General features: G+C 36.6%; 1 protein-coding gene across 1 annotated transcript in view; it reads right to left on the bottom strand.

Moving 5' to 3' along the window:
- The window catches only part of ATNUG2 (GTP-binding family protein), a 29,239-nt gene extending 9,492 nt beyond the window's left edge, over window positions 1-19,747 (bottom strand). Inside the window, exons 1-9 of the mRNA XM_090002565.1 lie at window positions 19,428-19,747; window positions 18,692-18,825; window positions 15,062-15,191; window positions 13,966-14,126; window positions 7,996-8,097; window positions 7,742-7,846; window positions 7,516-7,644; window positions 7,259-7,399; window positions 6,159-6,259 (exon numbers count right to left, since the gene is read on the bottom strand). Coding sequence (XP_089858691.1) covers window positions 6,159-6,259; window positions 7,259-7,399; window positions 7,516-7,644; window positions 7,742-7,846; window positions 7,996-8,097; window positions 13,966-14,126; window positions 15,062-15,191; window positions 18,692-18,825; window positions 19,428-19,662 — 1,238 coding nt within the window. The 5' untranslated portion in view covers window positions 19,663-19,747. The remainder of the gene's footprint in view (window positions 1-6,158; window positions 6,260-7,258; window positions 7,400-7,515; window positions 7,645-7,741; window positions 7,847-7,995; window positions 8,098-13,965; window positions 14,127-15,061; window positions 15,192-18,691; window positions 18,826-19,427) is intronic.
- Between the last annotated feature and the right edge of the window lie 825 nt (window positions 19,748-20,572).

Below are 20,572 nucleotides of genomic sequence, written 5' to 3'. Positions count from 1 at the left end.
GCTGACAACAACAACTCTTTTACTTCTCCGTTCGTCCTTGTATTGTATGTGCCTCTTTTTGCTTCAGTTTGTGTTGATTTTCCTTTATTTAGAGGATTGAACCAGCAGTTAGCTTTGATATGCCCCCTTTTATTACACAGAGATGCAAGTAGGAATTGGCCTTTGTCTTTGTGGGTTGGTATATGAGTTGGGTGTAGGCAATAATCCACGACCTCCATGACCACTTCTACCTTGTGCTCCTTTTCCCTTGATATCATGGTTTCCTCGTCCTCGTGCATAAGTAACCCCTGTAGCAAGAACTTCTTGTGCCCCAGCATGCATAGATGATTCTTCAGAAAACCCCTTTAGATTCATCTCATATTGTAACAATTTTGCGCGCAGATCTTCAAAATTGGCAGCTCAAGTAAATATAACACAGAAGTGACAATCATATGATAGTCGTGTCCCAATCCACTGAGGGTTTGTTGTACCAAATCTTTATCAGAAACTGTACTTCAAACAACTGCTAACTGATCTGTGATAACTTTCATTTTGTTCAAATATTCCATGATGGTCATGGAATCCTTTCTTAACATTTGAAATTCTCTTTTAAGAAACATAATCCTGACCTGAGAAACCTGTGAGTATGTCTGAACAAGTCTGTTCCAAAGTTGCATGGCAGTGCAGTCATCTGAAATGGCTACAAGAACCTCTTGTGACAGTGTTGATGTAATATAAGCAACAAGCGCTTGGTCTTTTTTCATCCAAGCCACAAATTCAGGATTTCTAACATATACGGTAGTAGATTCCCCTTTGTTGTCCCTTTCTTCTTGTGATATGAACTCAGGAGGAACTGGAATAGATCCATCCAGATGTCCAGAAAGATCCTGACTCCTAATGAAAGGTATGATTTGCCTCTTCCAAGTCAAGAAGTTACCATTATTTAATTTTTCATACACAAGTTGGCTGAGGAAACTTGAAGAAAGAACTGACTGGCTAGGAAGGGAATTCATGTTTCACAGAATGAAGAATGTATTCAGCACAATCTGCTTACACCTGCAGTTCTGTAACTCTTTTTTTTTTTGCAGGAACTAATTCAGATTGCTGATATGAAACAGAAATTGAATGTCAATCAGATTTCTGATTTGTATATGAAATGGAATATCGGATATGGAAATCCAAAAAAATCAATGTGAATATGTATTCCTAATGTATCGGCTTGTTAATGGTTGAATGAGGAAATCTGGGCTGAGTCACTCAAGAGACAAAAGAAAACAGTGGAGAAACCAAAGTTCGGCCACTACCGAAGTAGGAGAAAAGGAAACTATAGGGAGAAAAGTAATGACTGAATGAAACGTGAACCAAAAAAAAGAGTTGGCTGGGTGAGAAAAGAAGGGGATGAATGAGACGTGAATCCCAAAAAAAATTGAGTTAGTTGGGTCAGTCGTGAGTCCCAGAAACCAGAAAAAAATCTGAGTTGTCTGGGTCAGTCATGAACCCAAAAAAAAACTGACTGGGTCAGTCGTGATTCCAGAAAGAGGCGAGAAACAGACTGAGACTGACTGGGTCAGTCGTGATTCCAAAAAGAAACGAGAAACAGATGTAGGATGAAAAGAATGAGACTGACTGGGTCAGTCGTGATTCCAAAAAAGAAAAAGGAAAACAAGAACAGACGTACCTTTTTTTTTTTGATTTTCAGACTTTGGAAGAGGAAATAGAGGAGAACAGGATCTTCAAACATGCCTTTTTGAATCGATCACAGTTTCAGCTGAAGCGTGGCTCTGATACCATGTTAGTTTTGCAACCTGCAGTTCGTTCCACGCTAGAGAGCTGCGAAACAGAGAGAGATAGAGAAAGGGAGAGAGAGAGGTTTGGGAAAAACTGATACCTAGTTGTGTATGGGTCGGCTGCTGTGTATTCCTTTATATTAACATGTGATTACAAACAAAATTAGGATACTAGAATACCCTTTTTACAATAATCAATATTACATAATGCCATTAATGAAGAAGTGGGTGTCACGGGTCTGGATCTTCAGATCCATGACCCGTAACCAGAGAAAACACTTCTTTTCAGATATCTCTCCTCTTTAATACGAGATTAAACATTTTGAAAGTAGTGAAGTTCCTTTCAAAAATTAACTTAACGAAATGATAGATAAAAGGTGGACAAAGCTAAGTTCCAACCCACATAATTTTAAGATAATAACCTAACAATTATCAACATAGAACAAAATTATAAAAAGACTCATGAGGTTCTTTGTGAAGATCCAGTGCATAAATGAAAGTACCTTTTAGATTTAAACCTTCATATTAGTGTTACTTAGTCATAGTGAATATGGAACCCCAATAGCAATAGCTTTGAATTGAGAATCTTGATCGACTTTCCAAACAAAGTAACACACTTTCATTTCAGGTGATAATAGTGTTTATACCTATGTCACATGGGTGCGGGTGCGGGTGCGGGTGCGGGTGCGGGTGCGACACGGGTGCGGCGCAATTTCAAAAATTTTGGACACGGGGACTCGGCTATATATATATTAAAAAATATATATATATATATAAGACTCGGTCAAAGTTGTGCCCATTAGGGGACAGGTGATGAGTTGTGAAGGCATTCTGTACACTTTCTTCATACAGGAATAATTCACTTTTGGGCACTTTCTTCATACACTGTAATAATTCACTTTCTTCGTACAGGAAAAAACCACAAAAACTTGAGTTGTGCCCATTCTGTACTTAAAACTTGAAAGTGTACAGGTTTTTTAGTTGTGATGGGTTTTTTTCCTTACAGCTGTAGCCCAGAAAATTTTAAAAAAAAATCAAAAAAAAATTTCCAAAAAAATGGACCAAAATGACCCTGGGTGCGTTGACCACACCCAGGGTCGGGTTGACCGAGTCCGAGCCGCACCCGTGTCGGTGCGTGTCGACGAGGGTGCGGCGACCTTGGAGCCGAGTCCGTGTGACATAGGTTTATACTCATATATAGAAGCTGCACATTAAGGGTCCTATGCTGTATCCTAGTTTCATCAATATGCTCTAGTGACAAAGCCTTAATTCAATAGAAGGCAACCCCCACTTGCAGTGGCAGAGCCAGAAGTTTTTCGTTGGGTGGGCAGACTTCGGGTGGTGGTGATCGACCTCTATCGGTGGCGCAATGGCTCGAAGCCTCCGTGGCGGTGAAGATCATAGATCGAGATCGAAAGCCTGTTTTGGTAGTTGAGCCACCTCCTTCTCGGTGGTGATCCAGCAGCAAGCCGAAGGTCTTCCAACTGAGGTGCCTCCTCAGCTTCCTCTCGGAGGGGACGGTCCTCGCCACAGCATGAGGCGAAGCAACTCCCTCGGCTGGCTCCATCCCATGTCCACTGTCTCATGCGTCTGGGTGCCATAGGGTACTCTGTATCGCAGGGAGGCTTGATCTCCACCCCTGCACCACCCTGCTCTGATCTTCTTCAACAAGCATTCGCAAGGAAAGAATGCAACCACCAAATCGTGTGGAATGAAGAAGAAGACCCGAGTCATATCATATTTTGACTCGGTTTCTAATTTTGGGGTGGGCGACCGCCCACCCATGCCCACCCCTGGCTTCGCCACTGCCCACTTGCACACTCGCATAGGTGAGTCCATCAAAAGTATAAAACTTATTCAAAACACCCAACCATAAGAGCTATGGATCTCATTAAGAGTTCAATTTAGACTCAACTAACAAATCACAGGTTTCGAGCACTTGACATCGAGAATGGAAAAGTTTATAAGTACTCAACCAGTCACTCTGGTGACTTGTTCTTCCCATTAAACTACTAGGCTTGGTTTTACATATCATGTGGTTGATTTTCCATCATGGGTGATTGTTTTTATAGGTTTTAGCCTCATTCCCTTCGATGTCTAATAAACAATTTCTCAATAAAGTCTCTTTGTTAATGGATTAGGATACATGAGGTTGCCAATAATACCCACATACTCTAGTTGGGATATGCTTCTCGTAATAATTGACACTTTAACATTATGGTCAAATGGAGTTGCAATAGGCTTACAATCATAATGATTATATTTAATATTTTCTCAATATAGTAGGATTGTGCCAATGCATAACCATTCGCATGTTTAACAATTTAATACCAAATATAACATCAACTAAGCCCATGTTCTTTCATGTCAAAATTAGATAAAAGAAAACATTTTGTATCTTATATATTCTACAATATTGCTCATCTGCATATAAGCAAATGACTATAGCATTGCTATGCTCTACTTGGAATATATTTCTTTGATACTATAATATCAGGATCTTGTTGAATTGCACCAAGTTTATGGTCAAAAGTGTATATATTTTATCAAAATCTTATCAATAAAATAAGACTTTCATAAAACATATTCTCTCGCAAGATAACTCAATTTAATTAAAATATTAGATCAACTCATTTCTCAACTTTCATAAAAAACTTTAAAAAATATTTTTTTTAATTATGCCAAGGTCACAAAAACTCCATCAAGTTGAACACTCTTAACATCGGCCCATAATAGAATTCCAACCTTGATTTTCATCACTATATAAAAATAGTGGATCTTTTCGAAAATTTTCTTCAAAGTTCGAATAAAATGTTATGTCCATGTTTATGTGTAGTATACTTGTTGAAAGGTGTATTGAACCCTATCGTGACCCATTTTGATCATGACCCATTATTGTCATCTTTGGATCCAATTTAGATCCATAATTTTGTGGAATAGCAAATTGCAATCTCATTTGAACTTGTGCTTTGGGTCAAATATGCATATTTTTATGACTGCAATTTAACTTGGTATAGTGTGATAATTGCTTATGTGACATACAAACTATCTATGTTTGGATTAAACAAGTAGTGAAATCTTCTTCGAGTAAGGGTAGTAGATTCATATCCATTTGAGAAGGTTTTCACTTGGCCTACCTAGAACCTTTTGATACATGTTTGAATGATTTTTTTTCACTTTGGATATATTGGACCTAGAAAGACCTCGTGCATGATAATATATAAACTCAATGAGATCTTAGGATATATCTCTAATTGAGAAATGTTGCATGAATTTTAAATAAGTTTATGTAAGCCATGGTGTTTTGTCTTAATGATATTATCCATTTAGTGGGGGTATGAATCTTGATGAATCCTCTAAGAATCTTGATGAATCCTCTAAATAATTGTAATTGAGATTGACATTGTAATGTTTCTTAAGCATCTTGGAATCAAGAAAGCTCGAGTTAGAAAATAATGAAAAAAAATTGGTTGCATGTAACCCAATTTTCAAACTCAGTTCTAAGATCAAGGAAGAGTGATACTATTTTATTAAAATAGTGATTTATTGCTGTGTTCATATATGGTTAATCGGGTCACCTCGTGAGAGTAAGCCCATTCTAACTGAATGGTATCAAGTCTAGTATACTCTCTGACAACTTTGTTAAATGTTATTCGGATAAAGAGTGATACATGGATTTTGGATCTATTATCCATTAATGTATGCGTGAAACATGCGAAATCATGATGGTACAAGTAGTTCACATGAGTGACTATCAATGTAAAGGGAGTGTTGAACTTTGTTTTGCCTCCAAGAAATGTCTTACCCTCTGAGATGTGCGTTGTGGACCCACCGAGATGTATCTATCAACCTACCTACTGCTATCATTCCCATGGAGATATGATCCAAGCTCAAACTCTATCATTATATGTATAAGTCACCCTATGCTAAGAAAATGGATATAGATGATCATGCTGAATTTAGCTATTTGGCCAAATTTTGTTTTGGTTTGGTAGACCAGATAGTGATTTTATAATATTTAATCATAAGAGCCAATTTAAATTTGGAAGTATGTTGTGATGAACCCATGTTAAAGTGATTTGTTGAGGTTAAATGCAAGTTTATTTATCGTTATGATTGTAGAAATTTGTTCAAAATGATTTTTGATATAGTTCGTAGTGATTTAAAAATGCTGAAACTCGTGGGGGTAAGCATTATTTTTCAAAATTCACCATGTTTAAACTTTTTATTGAATTTTGTATTGTATGATATATCTAAAATTTACTGGTTCACAAGCCATAGAAAAAAAATATAGAAAAACTAAAATTTATGATAGCAAGTGAACTTGTGTGAGTTTGAACCATACATTGCAAAAGGAAGAAAATTTACATGGGATATAAGAAAAAGAATTACCAGTCTTTCAATTTGTATGCTCTTTGCAAATCTGCCTTCTTGACACGCTTCAGAACCTCCCCAATATGTTCAGAAGCATCTTGTAAGTTTGTGACACGAACCTAATAATGTTGCAACATATTACAACAAAATCACTCATAAAATGGCATGCTTTAATTTTCATTTGAAAAGAAATGCCACAGTACAATTTAAAAAGGTCATAAGAAGTTAAACACATATCTCATAATTCAATTTAAAATAGAACACTCTAGGTATTTTATGTAAGCGTTTTCTTCTTTAAGACTTGGATGACACACACGAGGTAGCTAACAGTAAAAATGAACCAAATCTATGTCATAGCTACTTTGTTTAAGGCTTGGCCCACTTTGCTCTAGATGAGCCCAAGCTCGAGCATAAGCTTACCCTGTCATGAGCTCCAGCCAATTCTAAACCCTCATTACAAGCACAAGCCAAAGTATAAGATGGTTTGTGTGTGAAAAAATAAAAATAATTAAAGAGGGATAATATGATCTGAGAACTAAACATATTTAAACATTTCCTCCAAAGAATGATAAAGAAAGAAATTACCTCCTAACTTCTTGTACATATCTTGTCTAGTTGTCTAATAGTTTTAAGAAATAACTTTGAATGAAATCACAAACAAACGTATACCGTTGAAAAATGAGCTTGTGGAGAAATCCACATGGAGCTATCAATTTTAGACAAATATTCCTTATGCAAATCCTCCACTTGGCAACAGATTATTCCCCTTTGTCATTCTAATGAATCACAATTCTCATCGTTGTCATAGTCACCATCATGAGGCCAGATCACATGTTTAAAAATGAGTCTATGATGTGAAAATACTAGACAAAAGACTAGTCTTACAATGCAAACTGGCACACATTTAAATAACCACATGCAAAATGCAAAGTCAAGCATTAGGCTTAGGACAGATCAACTTTTTGCCAATCAATTTATCCTTCAAAACAATTAAAAAGGAAAAATGCTACAACAAATCAATAGCGCAAACTGTGAAATGAGCATTGAAAAGTAATTCTTAAATCGGAGAAGAAAATCCCACATCAATGGTAAAGAGAGATTGTGTTTTTTATACTTACAACACCCTTGAGTACAATATCTGTTTCAGAGTCATCGTTTTGATAAACAACTCCAGGACAGTCGATTAAAAAGATCCTCTTTGTCAGTGTTATGTATTGCCAGACTTTTGTCTCGCCTGGAATAGGAGCAACTTTACAAACCTGCCAGTTGTACCCGAGAGAGAGAGAGATTGCATAAGCAAGAAGCAACCACAAGAAGTCCACAACTGAATAATGCCTAGAAAATGAATATTCTAAAAACAACACAAAGTACTTACATTCTTAGTTCGCAATGTGTTGATAACTGATGATTTCCCAACATTAGGATACCCAACAAAACCCACAGAAATTGACTGTTTATCACTTTTTAGCCTGGAAAACTGTCTGAGGACTGACAGGAGAGAACCCTGAGAACCAAAAAGAAAGAAGAGTAAGAATTGAGACAGAGACCACAATGCATCAGGAAGGCCTTACAAAGTAACGTTTAAAAGAGAACTTTGAAACCTTGCCAAAAGATTTAGTGACGCTAGCATGAAATGCTAGAGTTGGATATTCACGAGATAGAAGCCGCAACCATCCTTTTGAAGCCCAAGCAGGAACCAAATCACACTGTGAAGACACCAAAACTATCATGCATTTGTGTGAAAATTGATCACATGAAACAATGAAAAACTGATTTTTGAACTTTTTATATATGAGTTCAGAAAACCTGGCAAATATAGGGACATGAATACTGCATAAGAGCAAAGGAAGACAACCTTGTTCAATAAAAGAATAAGATGCTTGTGTTTGCAATGTTCTTTCAAATGCCTCTCCAAGTGATGGCATCTGGTACCCTGAGGGTCCCTGGCATCCAATACCTGGAAACAAATGGGTTTCAAAAGTACCATGAGGAAAACATCATCTGCAGTATAAACATAGAACAATAAAAACAAGAAAATTTTGTATTACAGATGTCAACAAAATAGAAGTATCACATTACAATCTCATTTACAAGCCTTGAGATAGGTACATAATAGTGTAAAATAGAATCGTGAGAATTTTTTCTATTTTCATACATCTTTTAATTTTTTTTCAGCATTTTAGAGCTCGAGCTCCCTCCCTACCTACCTCAGGAAAAACTCAAAAAGAAAATTCTCAAGGACACTTGCATGTTGTCCGTCTTCTTTTTTCATCATAAAGAGGCACTCCAACTTTTATTAGAAGTTTCACTCTACTTTTAATTTTGCATACATATATATACTTATTAATTTATTTATAAACACGTGCATTCATTTTAGTCACTTTTTAATATTTTTCAAGCTCAATTCATTTATAGACTAAATTCTTAGTAAGTTATCAAAAGATAATGTAGATCAACATGGTCATTCTTGTAGAAAAATTTACGAAAATGATTGTACTACCCCTGAGAATAATCATATTTCATAGAATAGCCAGAAGATATCACAATATTCCTCGCATATCCACGCACCCAATTTCCCTGAATTTGGGTGCATTTTTTATGATTTTACCCTTCTGGTAAAACAACATTCTAGCGAAACTTATTGTTTCAACAAAACTCCACTTTTGCCAGCGAAACTGAGATTCGCCTATATATTGAAATAGAGAAACTTGGTTAGTTGCAATAGAACCAACGAATCTTAGTTGTGGGACTTACTTTTTTTTTACAACTACTTTTCTTCCACTCCAACCCTATCATCCTCATCACCACCACCACTTCTCCACCATCGTCACTACCACCACTTCTCTACCATTATCACCATTACCACCACTTTTCCACTACCACGACTTCTCTACCATTATCCCCATTACCACCACCACCACCATCATCACCATTGCCACCATCTCCACCCAGCATCACCATTACCACTACCACCATCATCATCACCACCACCACTAGCTTTCGCTAGTGCTATAGTAACTAGGTTTCACAATTGAGTTTTGTTATTCTATCACAATTGAGTTTTGTTATTTTATTGCAACTGAGTTTCGCTAAAACTTTATAAGTGAATCTCAGTTTCGCTAAAATTGTATAGCCTTTAAAAGTTTTAGTGAAATTTGACTTTCGCCAGCGAAACTGAGATTTGCCTATACAGTTTTAGCGAAACTCGATTTTCATCAATGAAACTCAGTTGCAATAAAATAGCAAAACTCAGATGTGAAACCTAGTTTCTATAGGACTAGCGAAACCTAGTGGTGGTGGTGATGGTGGATCTGAGTCACAGGGACTTGGCAAAGCAGGTGTCGCACCCGCGTCGACGCGATGCGGGTGCGCGTGCAGCACTGGGTGCAGTCAACACAATCGTGGGTGCGGTCAACACACCCAGGGTCATTTTGGTCCATTTTTTCAAAGGTTAAAAAAACCGATGAAAAAAGAGGATTAGGGCAAAAAAAATTGCCCTAATCTTCTCTCCTCTCCCGCGCAGCTCAACTCAAGTCCTCCTGATGCCTCTGCCTGACGCCACCTCCTCCTCTCCCTCGTCACAGGTACCCTCTAGCTTCCTCTCTCTCTCGCTCTTCTTGTGTTGGCAATGGAGGGGCCGAGCCCCCTTGCTCCCTCTCGCTCTCATGTTGGGTCGGCAGGGGAGGGGCTGAACCCCCCCTGTTCCCTTTGATTTCGACAGGGGAGGGGCTCGACCCCTCCCTATTTTCGGCAGGGGAGGGGCTGAGCCCCCCTTCTCGCTCTCTTGTTGGGTTGGCAGGGAGGGGCCCCTCCCCCCTCTCGCTCTCTTGTTGGGTCGGTAGGGGAGGGGTTGAACCCCCACCCCCTACTCCCTCTGTTTTCGGCAGGGAAGGGGAGCGAGTCCCCCACCCTGCTCCCTTTGATTTCAAGGGAGGGGTCGAGCCCCCCCCCCCCCCTCTCGCTCTCTTGTTGGGTCGGCAAGGGAGGGGTTGAGCCCCCTTCCCAGCTCCCTCTTATTTCAGGGGAGGGGTTCAGTTTCTCCCTGTTTTTGGCAGGGGATATATATATATATATATATATATATATATATATATATATATATATATATATATATATATATATATATATATAATGTTTGTATAATTGATTTGAATTTTCGAATGTATTTTTTTAGGATAAAAATGACGGATAAAGGAAAATGATTTGCGTCATCATCATCCCAACATTTGAGTTCTGTTGCTAGTTTTGATGATAGTTGTAGTGGGACTGATGAGGTGAGGCCACTATGGGTACATATAGATAAACTTGCAAAAACTGAAGAAGGAGATGATGGAAACAAGAGATTTCGATGCAAGCTCTGTGAAAGAGATTTTGTTTGGTCTTACACAAGAGTGAAGGCTCATTTATTGAAGATACTAGGATATGACATTTCAGGACGTAGAAAAGTTGATGAGGCAATGCGAAGACAATACAAGAAAAATATGAGAAGAGAAAGACAATGACCGATTCTTGTGCAGTTAGTGTGCCATTTGCAAGCCACCAAGAAGATGCTGAAAAAAAAAAGTCAATGTAGGAGATAAAAGAACGATACAAGCAGCATTCAATACATATGGAAGAGAATAATTGGATAGAAAAGTTAGGTATTTTTATTCTCGTTCACTCCCATTTAATGGGGCTATAAATAATTATTGAAAGGATTTAGTAACATCCTTGGCAAATTGTAATTTGAGTGACTATGTGCCTCCAAGCTCAGAAAAAATATGAACCACACTTCTTGCAGAAGAGAGAGCAAATGTGGAGAGGTTGTTGGAGATTAAAAAATATTCATAGGAGCAAAATGGAGTTTCTATTGTGTCTGATGGATGGACAGATATTCAAAGGCGTCCACTGATCAATTTCATTGTTTCTTCGCTTAGTGGCTCAGTATTCTTGAAAGCAGTTGACGCATTTTGAGAATATAAAAATGCAGAGTATTTGAAGGAGTTGTTTATAGAAGGCATAAAAGAAGTGGGTGATCATAATGTTGTACAAATTATTACAAACAATGCTCCAGTTTGTAAAAGTGCAATGTTGAGTTTGGAGAGTGATTACCCTCATATTTTTTTGACTCTCTATGTAGCACACAGCTTAAATCTGGCCCTAAAGAGCATATGCAACCCCAAAGAAGAAGAAAATTCGCAAGCATATGCTTTGTGTTCATGGATTGAAGACTTAGAAAGAAATGTCAAAAGCATTAAAAATTTTGTTGTTAACCACCATCGTGTTGATGTTATATTTAATAGGCATTTTAACTTGAAATTGTTGAAGGTCGCTGAAACACGTTTTGTGTCCATCATTGTGATGGTGAAGAAGGTTAAAAAAATAAAGAATGCTTTGGTTAGCATGGTGACGGATGAAACTTGGACATTCTATCCAAAGAAATTAAGAAATTCATTGTTGATGATAAGTGTTGGGACAAAGTAGTATACTTTCTTCAATTTACCCAACCTATTTGGGAAATGTTGAGAGAAGTTGATAAGCATGAGGCCATGCTTCACAGAGTTTATGAAATATGGGATAATATGATTGAAAAAATACAAGTTGTTTTCAAGCATGAAGAAAAAAAATCTGATTGATTCAGAATTTTTTAACCATATTCATTCAATTTTAGTCAAAAGATGGGATAAGAGCAACACTCATTTGCATTGCATGGCACATTCTCTTAATCCAAAATATTATGCAAAAAAGTGGCAAGCAAGTGGTATTGGTCGTGTCCCTCCATATCTAGACTCAGAGCTATCAAGACATAAAAATATGTGTATGATAAGACTTTTTCCTGAAGCATATCTTCTAAATCAAGTCACACAAGAGTTTGAAAAATTTTCATCTTCTAGATTATATGGACCAATATTATTCACGAGAGAGGAGGATAATATAGATCTTATCACATGGTGGTCAACATTTGGATCGGAAGCACCTCTTCTCCAACGTCTTGCATTACGATTGCTATCACAACCTGCTAGTTCATCTTGTTATGAAAGAAATTGGATCACATATTCTCAAATTCACAACGTGAAGAGAAACAAACTCACAATAAAGCGTGCAAAGGATTTAGTATATGTTCATTCAAATCTTCGACTACTTTCACGAACTAATGATGAATATAGGTACTAATTTGCTTTCTTAGTTATTTTGATTATTTAATTTTAAATTTTTTATTTAAATATACTTTTATTGTATTTAACATTTTCAAAATGGGTTTGTAACGCAGACAAGAAACATCCAAATTTGAGGATATAAACCCAGAAGAGTGTGACTTCGAGGGAGACCATGATTTCAACATGACAAACATGGATTTATCAGAGCTCAGTCTTCCTTCTAATGATGCATTTGATGATGAAGAAAAAAATTATTAAGATCCATTACTTTTGGTATGTAATTTAGTTTTTTTCTGCGTTACTTATTTGATCGATATTTAGGTTGATTTATGTAATTGCTTTACTTATTTGATTGATATTTAGGTTTATATATTATATGCATGATGAATGATATTATGACAATGTTAACTGTTAAATTGTGATAATGTTAACTGTTAAAACTTCAAAATTATATATATATATATATAATATATATATTTACAGTTTTGCCCTGCCGCACCCCTGCACCCTAGGTTTTTTAAAGTGCCGCACCCGCACCCATGTGACTTAGTGATGGCAATGGCGATGGTAGTGGTAATGATGTTAATGGAAATGGTAGTGGTGGCGGTGGTAATGGAAATGGTAGTGGTGGCAGTGGTAATGGTGGTGATGACAATGGTGATAGATGGTGTTGGTGGTAATGGTTATGGTGGTGATGACAATGGTGATAGATGGTGGTGGTGGTAGTAGTAATGGTAATGATGGCAATGGTGGTGGTAGTAGTAATGGTAATGATGGCAATGGTGGTGGTAATAATGGTGTAGAAGTGGTGGTAGTGATGATATGGTGGTGGTGATGGAGATGATGGGGATGGAGTGGAAGAAAAACAACAACAACAACTATGCCTTCATCCCAAAACAATTGAGGTCGGCGGTATAAACCAAAAAAGAAAATCATTTTGGGTCTTCCACATGAATCCTTCTCCTCCAATCATTTCTATCCAATGTCATGTCCTCGATGAGATTCAAAGCATTCATATCCTTTCCTATCATCTCCATCCAAGTCTTCTTAGGCCTACCCCGACCTCTTTTAACTAATATATTTTCCCATTTCTCCATCCTTCTAACTGGAGCATCATTAGGCCTTCGCCGAATATGTCCAAACCACCATAAGCGATTCTCTCTCATCTTATTTTCAATGGATGCAACGCCTACCTTCTTAAGTATCTCCTCGTTTCGAATCTTATCTTTTATTGTATTTCCACACATCCATCTAAGCATACGCATCTCAGCTACACTCATTTATAAAAAAATGCCCCCAAATTCAACGAGATTTGTTACTTATGTTGCAACTAAACTGAGTTTTGCTAATTCAACGTATAGGTGAATCTCAGTTTTGTTGACGAAAGTGGAGTTTTGCTGAAATGGTGAGTTTCGCTAGAACGGTATTTTATCGGAAGGGTAAAATCATCAAAAATGCCCCCAAATTCAGGGGAAACCGGATGGGTGGGTATCTGAGGAATATTGAGATATCTTTTGACCATTCTATGAAATATGATTATAATTCTCAGGGGTAGTACAATCATTTTCCGAAAATTCAAGAAAAGAGCATCTAATGCAGAAAATCCAAACATTCAAATAAGTTTCATAACATGCAGAACAAGGAATTTTAAGTTGCGAATGCCTTTGATCACAGGAGAATATACTTACTTGGACAACAACATCAGAAGAGTCAATAACTTTATAAAGCTCGCCCCAAATACGCTTGCTTTGCCCCTTTTCAAACATGGTGTGCCTGACCAGATCTCTTAAGCCATCTTCTTCACTTCCATCAGTGGGTTGTGTTACAGCAGATTTTTGCTCAAAAGCATCTGATATTTGTGAACAGCAACCACAGAAATCCAATATAATTTTTTACATTTTTCTTTCATACAATCAATACACATACGACATCAAAACTAATAAAGTTGCATGAACTCCTATACTGTGACGTAGGGCGTATGAAGAAGATAACTGAAATTAATAGATAAAAGAATAACCCTTGCAAACAAGCACTAACAAGTTGCAGCAAGAAAAGTCATGCATTCGGGATGTAATCATCCATTCCATAACCAAGCTGACCACCTATCATCTCATGGTAAAAATGAACATAGATCTGCAGTAAGATTTCTTTTTTGGTTCAAGGAAGAAAGCAGTGGACCACCAAAATTTTTGGTTTTCTGCGACATCCATCACGGTGCACCAACTCCACCCATATGCCGAATATGTTTCAGAATTTGAAAAGGAAATGTAAGCTCCATAACTTCTGTGTAATTTCTAAAAAGTTTCTAAAGTGAAATATTTTTGTCCACTAATGCCCCAGTTTCAAGTTTCAACCTTAAGAAGTATTATAGAATGTGCTGTTTGGCTACATGTCAGATTTGATCCCACACGGATGATTCTGTTAGTTTCAACTAGACAAAGATCCTAGCCAAATTCCACCTTCGGATGAAGAGATAGGAAAAAGTGTTTAGTTCTCAGGTTTGGCATGTCAAGCATTTGACTGTACAGTCACACAGAATCATGATTAATGCATAAACTTACACAAGATTAATGAAGATGATGATGATGACAACAACAACTACTACTACTACAATAACAACAACAACAACAATAATAATAACAATCACAGAACATCAGATAAATGAATTTAGAGACTATAAGAAGAAAACACAAAAAATGCCAAAACAGGATTTCCCAATCATGTGATGTATGAGAAGGAACAAAGTCAGGCATGATAGGATTCAGGAATTGAATCAAAGCATACCTTGAGATCCAGAAGCTTTCATAAGCAAAGATTCATAATTATCTGCCACAAGTCTTGGACGTTTCCGCTTTCTCTTAGGGCCAAATGCATCCTGGAATGGTTCTCTATCCAGGAGATGAAATCTAGCTTGCTGGAGAAGTGTGGCATGGCCATCAATTATAAGTCAGCTCATTGAAAAAATTAAACATCAATCATCCAACACTCAAATAAAAACTTATCTATATGACAAGGAAATGGATGATATCTTACTAAAGCTCATCCAAGGGTACTTTGGTGCGAAAAGTGGTTTCCAGACAAATTACGAAAATGACATAAGAAACCCTTTTTTATAATGTCATTAACTTTTTTCACCTTTCTTTTTAGATCAATGATATCTACATCCTTCTAGGAGTGTAATGCACACCATCCATTCTTACCCAAATTTCAATGGTTTTCCTACTGTCAAGGGAAAGTAGGAAAGTGAAAAAGTGAAGCTTTGAACTACCTTTTTAGGTTTTTAGCCGAAGAAAGATTTAGGCAATAATCCCCTATAACTTTGTAATATAAAATATTATTACAATTTTAAATAACCAGAGAATTACAATATTACAAAGGCAAAAAGCTAGATACAAATTTTGTTATAGTGTTCGTGATATTCAACTTTCCCCAAGCTAGTTGACCCACCATCCTTTGGCTAGTATTGAATGGAAGGTCTTGACTTGGTTCTAAAGACAAACACAAAGAAGCTAGTTGTTGCAATATGTAAAATCCAGTTCAGAAACCCATTAAACTGCCAAAGATAAAACTACTATAGGAAACGGTTTCTAACATTGCTTTCATATAAGCCAAAGAATTAGATTTGCAAATCAACTTGCATTCATGGAATTTCAAATCAATGAAAATAGTCTGTCATATACAAAAAAACTTATGGAAGTTACCTATCAATCCAGATTATCTTAAGACAAAGCAGTACAGAGCAAAATTTGCTTTCATCAGCTGAACAAGTCAATAAATAGTGGGAATCAGTGTTATCAAAAATGCGCCTTGAGGCGCAAAAGGCGCAGCCCTCTGTGCCTCAAGGCGCAAAAAAAAAATTACAACAAGATTTATGAGGCCTAATCTTCTTGAAACTGGTTATGGCCCCTAGGAATTTGCATTTCTTTAATTTTTATGAGTAATTATTGGTACTGTTCTTGTAAATGAAATGTTGGCTGCTTCGTTTATGAGTAGGGAATCTATCATGCTCCATTGGAATTAATTTCTTTTCATAGAGCCCAACAACTGCCATTGATTTTGATTTACAGTAGTTTGAATTATTTCTTATGAACCCAGTAGTTGACGATGATTTTGATTTCAACAGCTTGAACTATTTGCAGTTGAATTTTTTGTATTATTTATTTTATAAATCTTAGCATGTTAACGTTAATGTTGTTAAATTTACAACATCTTGATTCTTATTCAGTTGGAATTTCTTTTCATAAAACCCAACATCTTAGTGCTAATGCTGTTTGTATTTTTCTTTTTCATACAGTTTGGGTGGCTTGTCAAAAAAACCAGTAGTTAGCGTTAATGCTAGTTTTGATTTCAGCAGCTTGATGTCCTTTGTAAAACTGAATATATATATATATATATATATATATATATATATATATATGTGTGTGTGTGTGTGTGTGTGTACAGTAGTTTTATCTTTATTTTATTTGTGGGTGTTGGTTTTAATCATAACACAATATACAGATGTTTGCTATAAAAGTTATGTTGCTAGAATTTATGTTGATAAATTCATTATCAATAAAGTGTATCTCTGCTGGAATTTCTGTGGATATAAATCCCTATGGTTAACATGATTGTTGCTCTGGGATTTCGGTTGAGAAAATCTCTACTATCAACATGTGTTTCTGTTGAGATTTGCCTTGAAAAAGTCTCTATTGTTTAAAGTATATTTCTGTTGAGATTTTTGTTGAGAAATCCCTGCTATAACATAAATTACTGCTGAGATTTTTGGTTGAGAAAATCCCTATAGTCAATGTTAAATTCTGTGAGATTTATGTCAAGAAAACCTTAATCTCATGTATTTCCAATTATTTCAGTTATGTAGTCAGTTTAGTAGTATATTACTATATTTTAACTTTTGTAGGTTAATCTCATATATTTTTCAGTTATGTAATCAGTTTCTTAGTATATTTTAACTTTTGTTGGTTAATCTCATATATTTTCCAGTTATGTAATTAGGTTTTTAATTACTTTTATATGTTAATCTCATATATTTTAACTTTTGTTGGTTAATCTCATATATTTTTCAGTTATGTAATCGGTTTCTTAGTATATTTTATCTTTTGTTGGTTAATCTCATATATTTTCCAGTTATGTAATCATTTTTTTAGTTACTTTTATATGTTAATCTCATATTTTTTAGAATAATCTCATATATTTTAACTTTTGTAGGTTAATCTCATATATTTTCCAGTTATTTCAGTTATGTAATCAGTTTATTAGTATATTTTAGTTTTTTTTTGTTAATCTCATATATTTTTCAGTTATGTAATCAGTTTTTAGTTACTTTTATATGTTAATCTCATATTTTTTAGTACTTATTTGAGATTTTTTATTTCTTATTGGTTGTTATTTCATCAATAAAGCATTTCTTTATTTATTTGTATTTTTAGATATTTTTTTATAATTTTTTTAAAATTTTCAAAAAAAATTTGAGGCTTACGCTTTACGCCTCGCCTCAGTTTTTGGTGGAGCGCCTCGCTACGCCTCAACGCTTTTCACAACACTGGTGGGAAGTCATATGAAACAAAAGGCTTTCAGTTGTATACAGCAAATTACAAAAGATCACCAATGTTGTGAACCCATTTTTGAGAAAATAGAAAAGTAAATAAGGAAAAAAGAAAAGCAAATTCTTTCATCAAAGTGCAGTGAAAATGAATAATAATCAATAATCAGCCCCAAAATTTAGAAGGAAAAAAAAGAGATTGTTGCAAAAGGCTTGTCATGCATCAGGAAATATTTAAGAATATTCATGAAACAGAATAAGAAGAAAAAAGTCATCCTTATCTCAAAGCCCATGATGACAGAAACTGGAAGGAAGCAGATTGTCCTTGAGAATATAGCATCATAGCGCTGTGCATTTCTAGTCTATACATGCTATCTCTTTCAAGAAACATCTAGAGGCAAATATCTCCCTTCTCCCTTCAGTAGTAGGCATAAATAATTTACATGTCTCCGTATCCGCAGCCATATCCATGTGACATAGATTTCCTCTTATCATGGATATAGGACCTGACCCCAGTCAGCGCATGGTTGATTTGTCAAATTGGGAGTTTAGGCAAGTGATGTCCAAGGGGAAGCCCCAAAAGGTGGGCTCTGCAGAAAAGGTCTACAGTTGGGTATATGAGCACTTTTGAAAGAACAAAATCAACTTTATTAGCCTAGCGTACATCAATTAAAAGAGTGGCCACTGTGTTCTGCACACCATTCTCCTTGCGTGGCCAGAGTCCCAGACTATATGAACCAGGCTGACTAGCATAGCATAGTTAGCAGCTTTCTTTCATCCATAATATGACAACGAATGGTCGCTAAGTCCATTGCTACACACTCGGAAATAATATGTTCACTTTGTGCTCCGCTTAGAAATGGATTACGTACCTTGGTATAATCATTCAAAAGGGAGAACGGTAACTTCCTCTCCTTCAGAATAACATTGTAATTATTGGAGAGCCTGCTTTGGAGCTCCTCCCGGAAAATTTCAAGTTCTTTCTGGTTCACAACTCTTGTATTCCCTGCAAATTTTTATAATTCAGACCACAATCATCAACAATAAAAAAGAACAACCATTTTGATCAACAGATTAATACCGCCAGCACTATATGTCCACGTCAAATAGTGGGCATAAAAAAATTCAGAAACTGCTAAATGTAATCGCCCAATAAAAATGGCAAACAAAAATCGGGTATCAAAACATGAGAAAATAACTAGAAATCAAGTAAGAATAAACTCTTTTCCATAAAAAAGAAAAAAAAAGAAACGAATATCATTGCAAATTGCTGTCACGTAGAAATTGAGCTCAGCCGCCAAAGAAGTGCTGAATCAAACTGAGCAGCAAAACCCCACAAATTTTCCCACTAAATTGAAATAATAAACGTTTAAATCAAGAAGCATGATTTTGAGTCCAAACAGTAAAAAAAACAGCTCAAATCAACCAGACAAACGAAACAATTGAACTAAAAAACGGCTCTAATTTTCATCTAAATATAACGAAAAAAACACAGCAGTTAGAAAAAATAACCACAGGATCCCGCAGAAACATTGAGAAAAGGGGGAAAATGAGCATAAACCGATCGAAAACGAGAGGGAAAGCGGGATCGGTCGTCCGATAACTTACCGAACCAGCGGCGATCAGGCTGGATGTTGGTGGCGGGGAGTTCCTTGGACTGGAGTTCGTGCTTGAGGATGTGTCCCTTGCGGTTGCGCTTGGGCCTGCTGTTGTACATCTTGAGGCGGCGCACCGTCGACGCGCTGCGGGAATCGCCATCGCCGCCGTTGCCGCGATTGGCGTCGAGGGAGTGCTTCGGCTTCCCCGACACGTTCACTGCCTTCTCCTTCTTCTTCTTCACCATCCTCGTGGCCGTCTCCTCCTCCTCCGCCGCTTTGAGAAAAAAACCCTAGAGAGAGAGAGAGAGAGAGAGAGACGGCACCGAGTCGATTCGCGGCCCGTTTTGTTTTCTTCTTTATAAGATGCCGCGTGCGGATCCGGACCCAATTTGTATATGAGAATGTGTATCCGAATTACATTTTGGATCCCAAGGGGAGGGTTCTGCGCCGGACTAGTGGGTCCGGATACGGGTCATGTTAATAGCTCCTTGTGGACTAAATTTGCATGGAACCTATGTTTACATATTACTGGCAGGTTGGCTTTGTTAGGACCGGTGTGACAAATATCGCGAGATTTATAATATCGTGAGAAATTGCCTGAAAGCTTAAAACGGAAATTTCTCGTGAGATTTACAAAATATAGCAAGATTTATGAAAAAACATAAATACCGCGATTTAAAAGCGATATTTACGTTTTAAATGGCTGCTTATCATGAAAAAATCATGTATTTTTATTTTTAAATAATTTTTATTAATATTTTCTTATTAAAAATATTTTTTGTAGTTTTTAATTAAATTTTTTATTGCCAAGATTTTGCCGAAAAAAATGCGAGATTTATGGATTTTTTTCAATTTCTCATGAGTTTTTGAAAAAAGAGAAATTGCCGATAAAAACGTTTGTCACTATGGTTAGGACCACTTCTCTCCATCGATATTTCACTTCAGTAGGTTCTTTCCCCAATTCCATCCGGTCTTTCAAGAGGGGAGGTGCAAATACTTATCCACGTGGAGCAATTACACCTCATATAGCTAAGAGTAAGAGGGCTTCCTCGGGTGTTAATAGGATTTGGAAGGACAAACCACCAAAGTGGTTACCGTCAATCTTTGATAGGCAAGCTGGTGGGGTTAGGCAGACCCCTACCGGATATCTCTTAA

Source organism: Nuphar pumila, chromosome 4 (genome assembly GCF_984573655.1).
Source record: "Nuphar pumila chromosome 4, dmNupPumi1.hap1.1, whole genome shotgun sequence".
Taxonomy (NCBI): Eukaryota; Viridiplantae; Streptophyta; class Magnoliopsida; order Nymphaeales; family Nymphaeaceae; genus Nuphar; species Nuphar pumila.
Note: the sequence above shows the minus strand (reverse complement) of the source record. Positions and strands in the feature narration are given on the sequence as shown.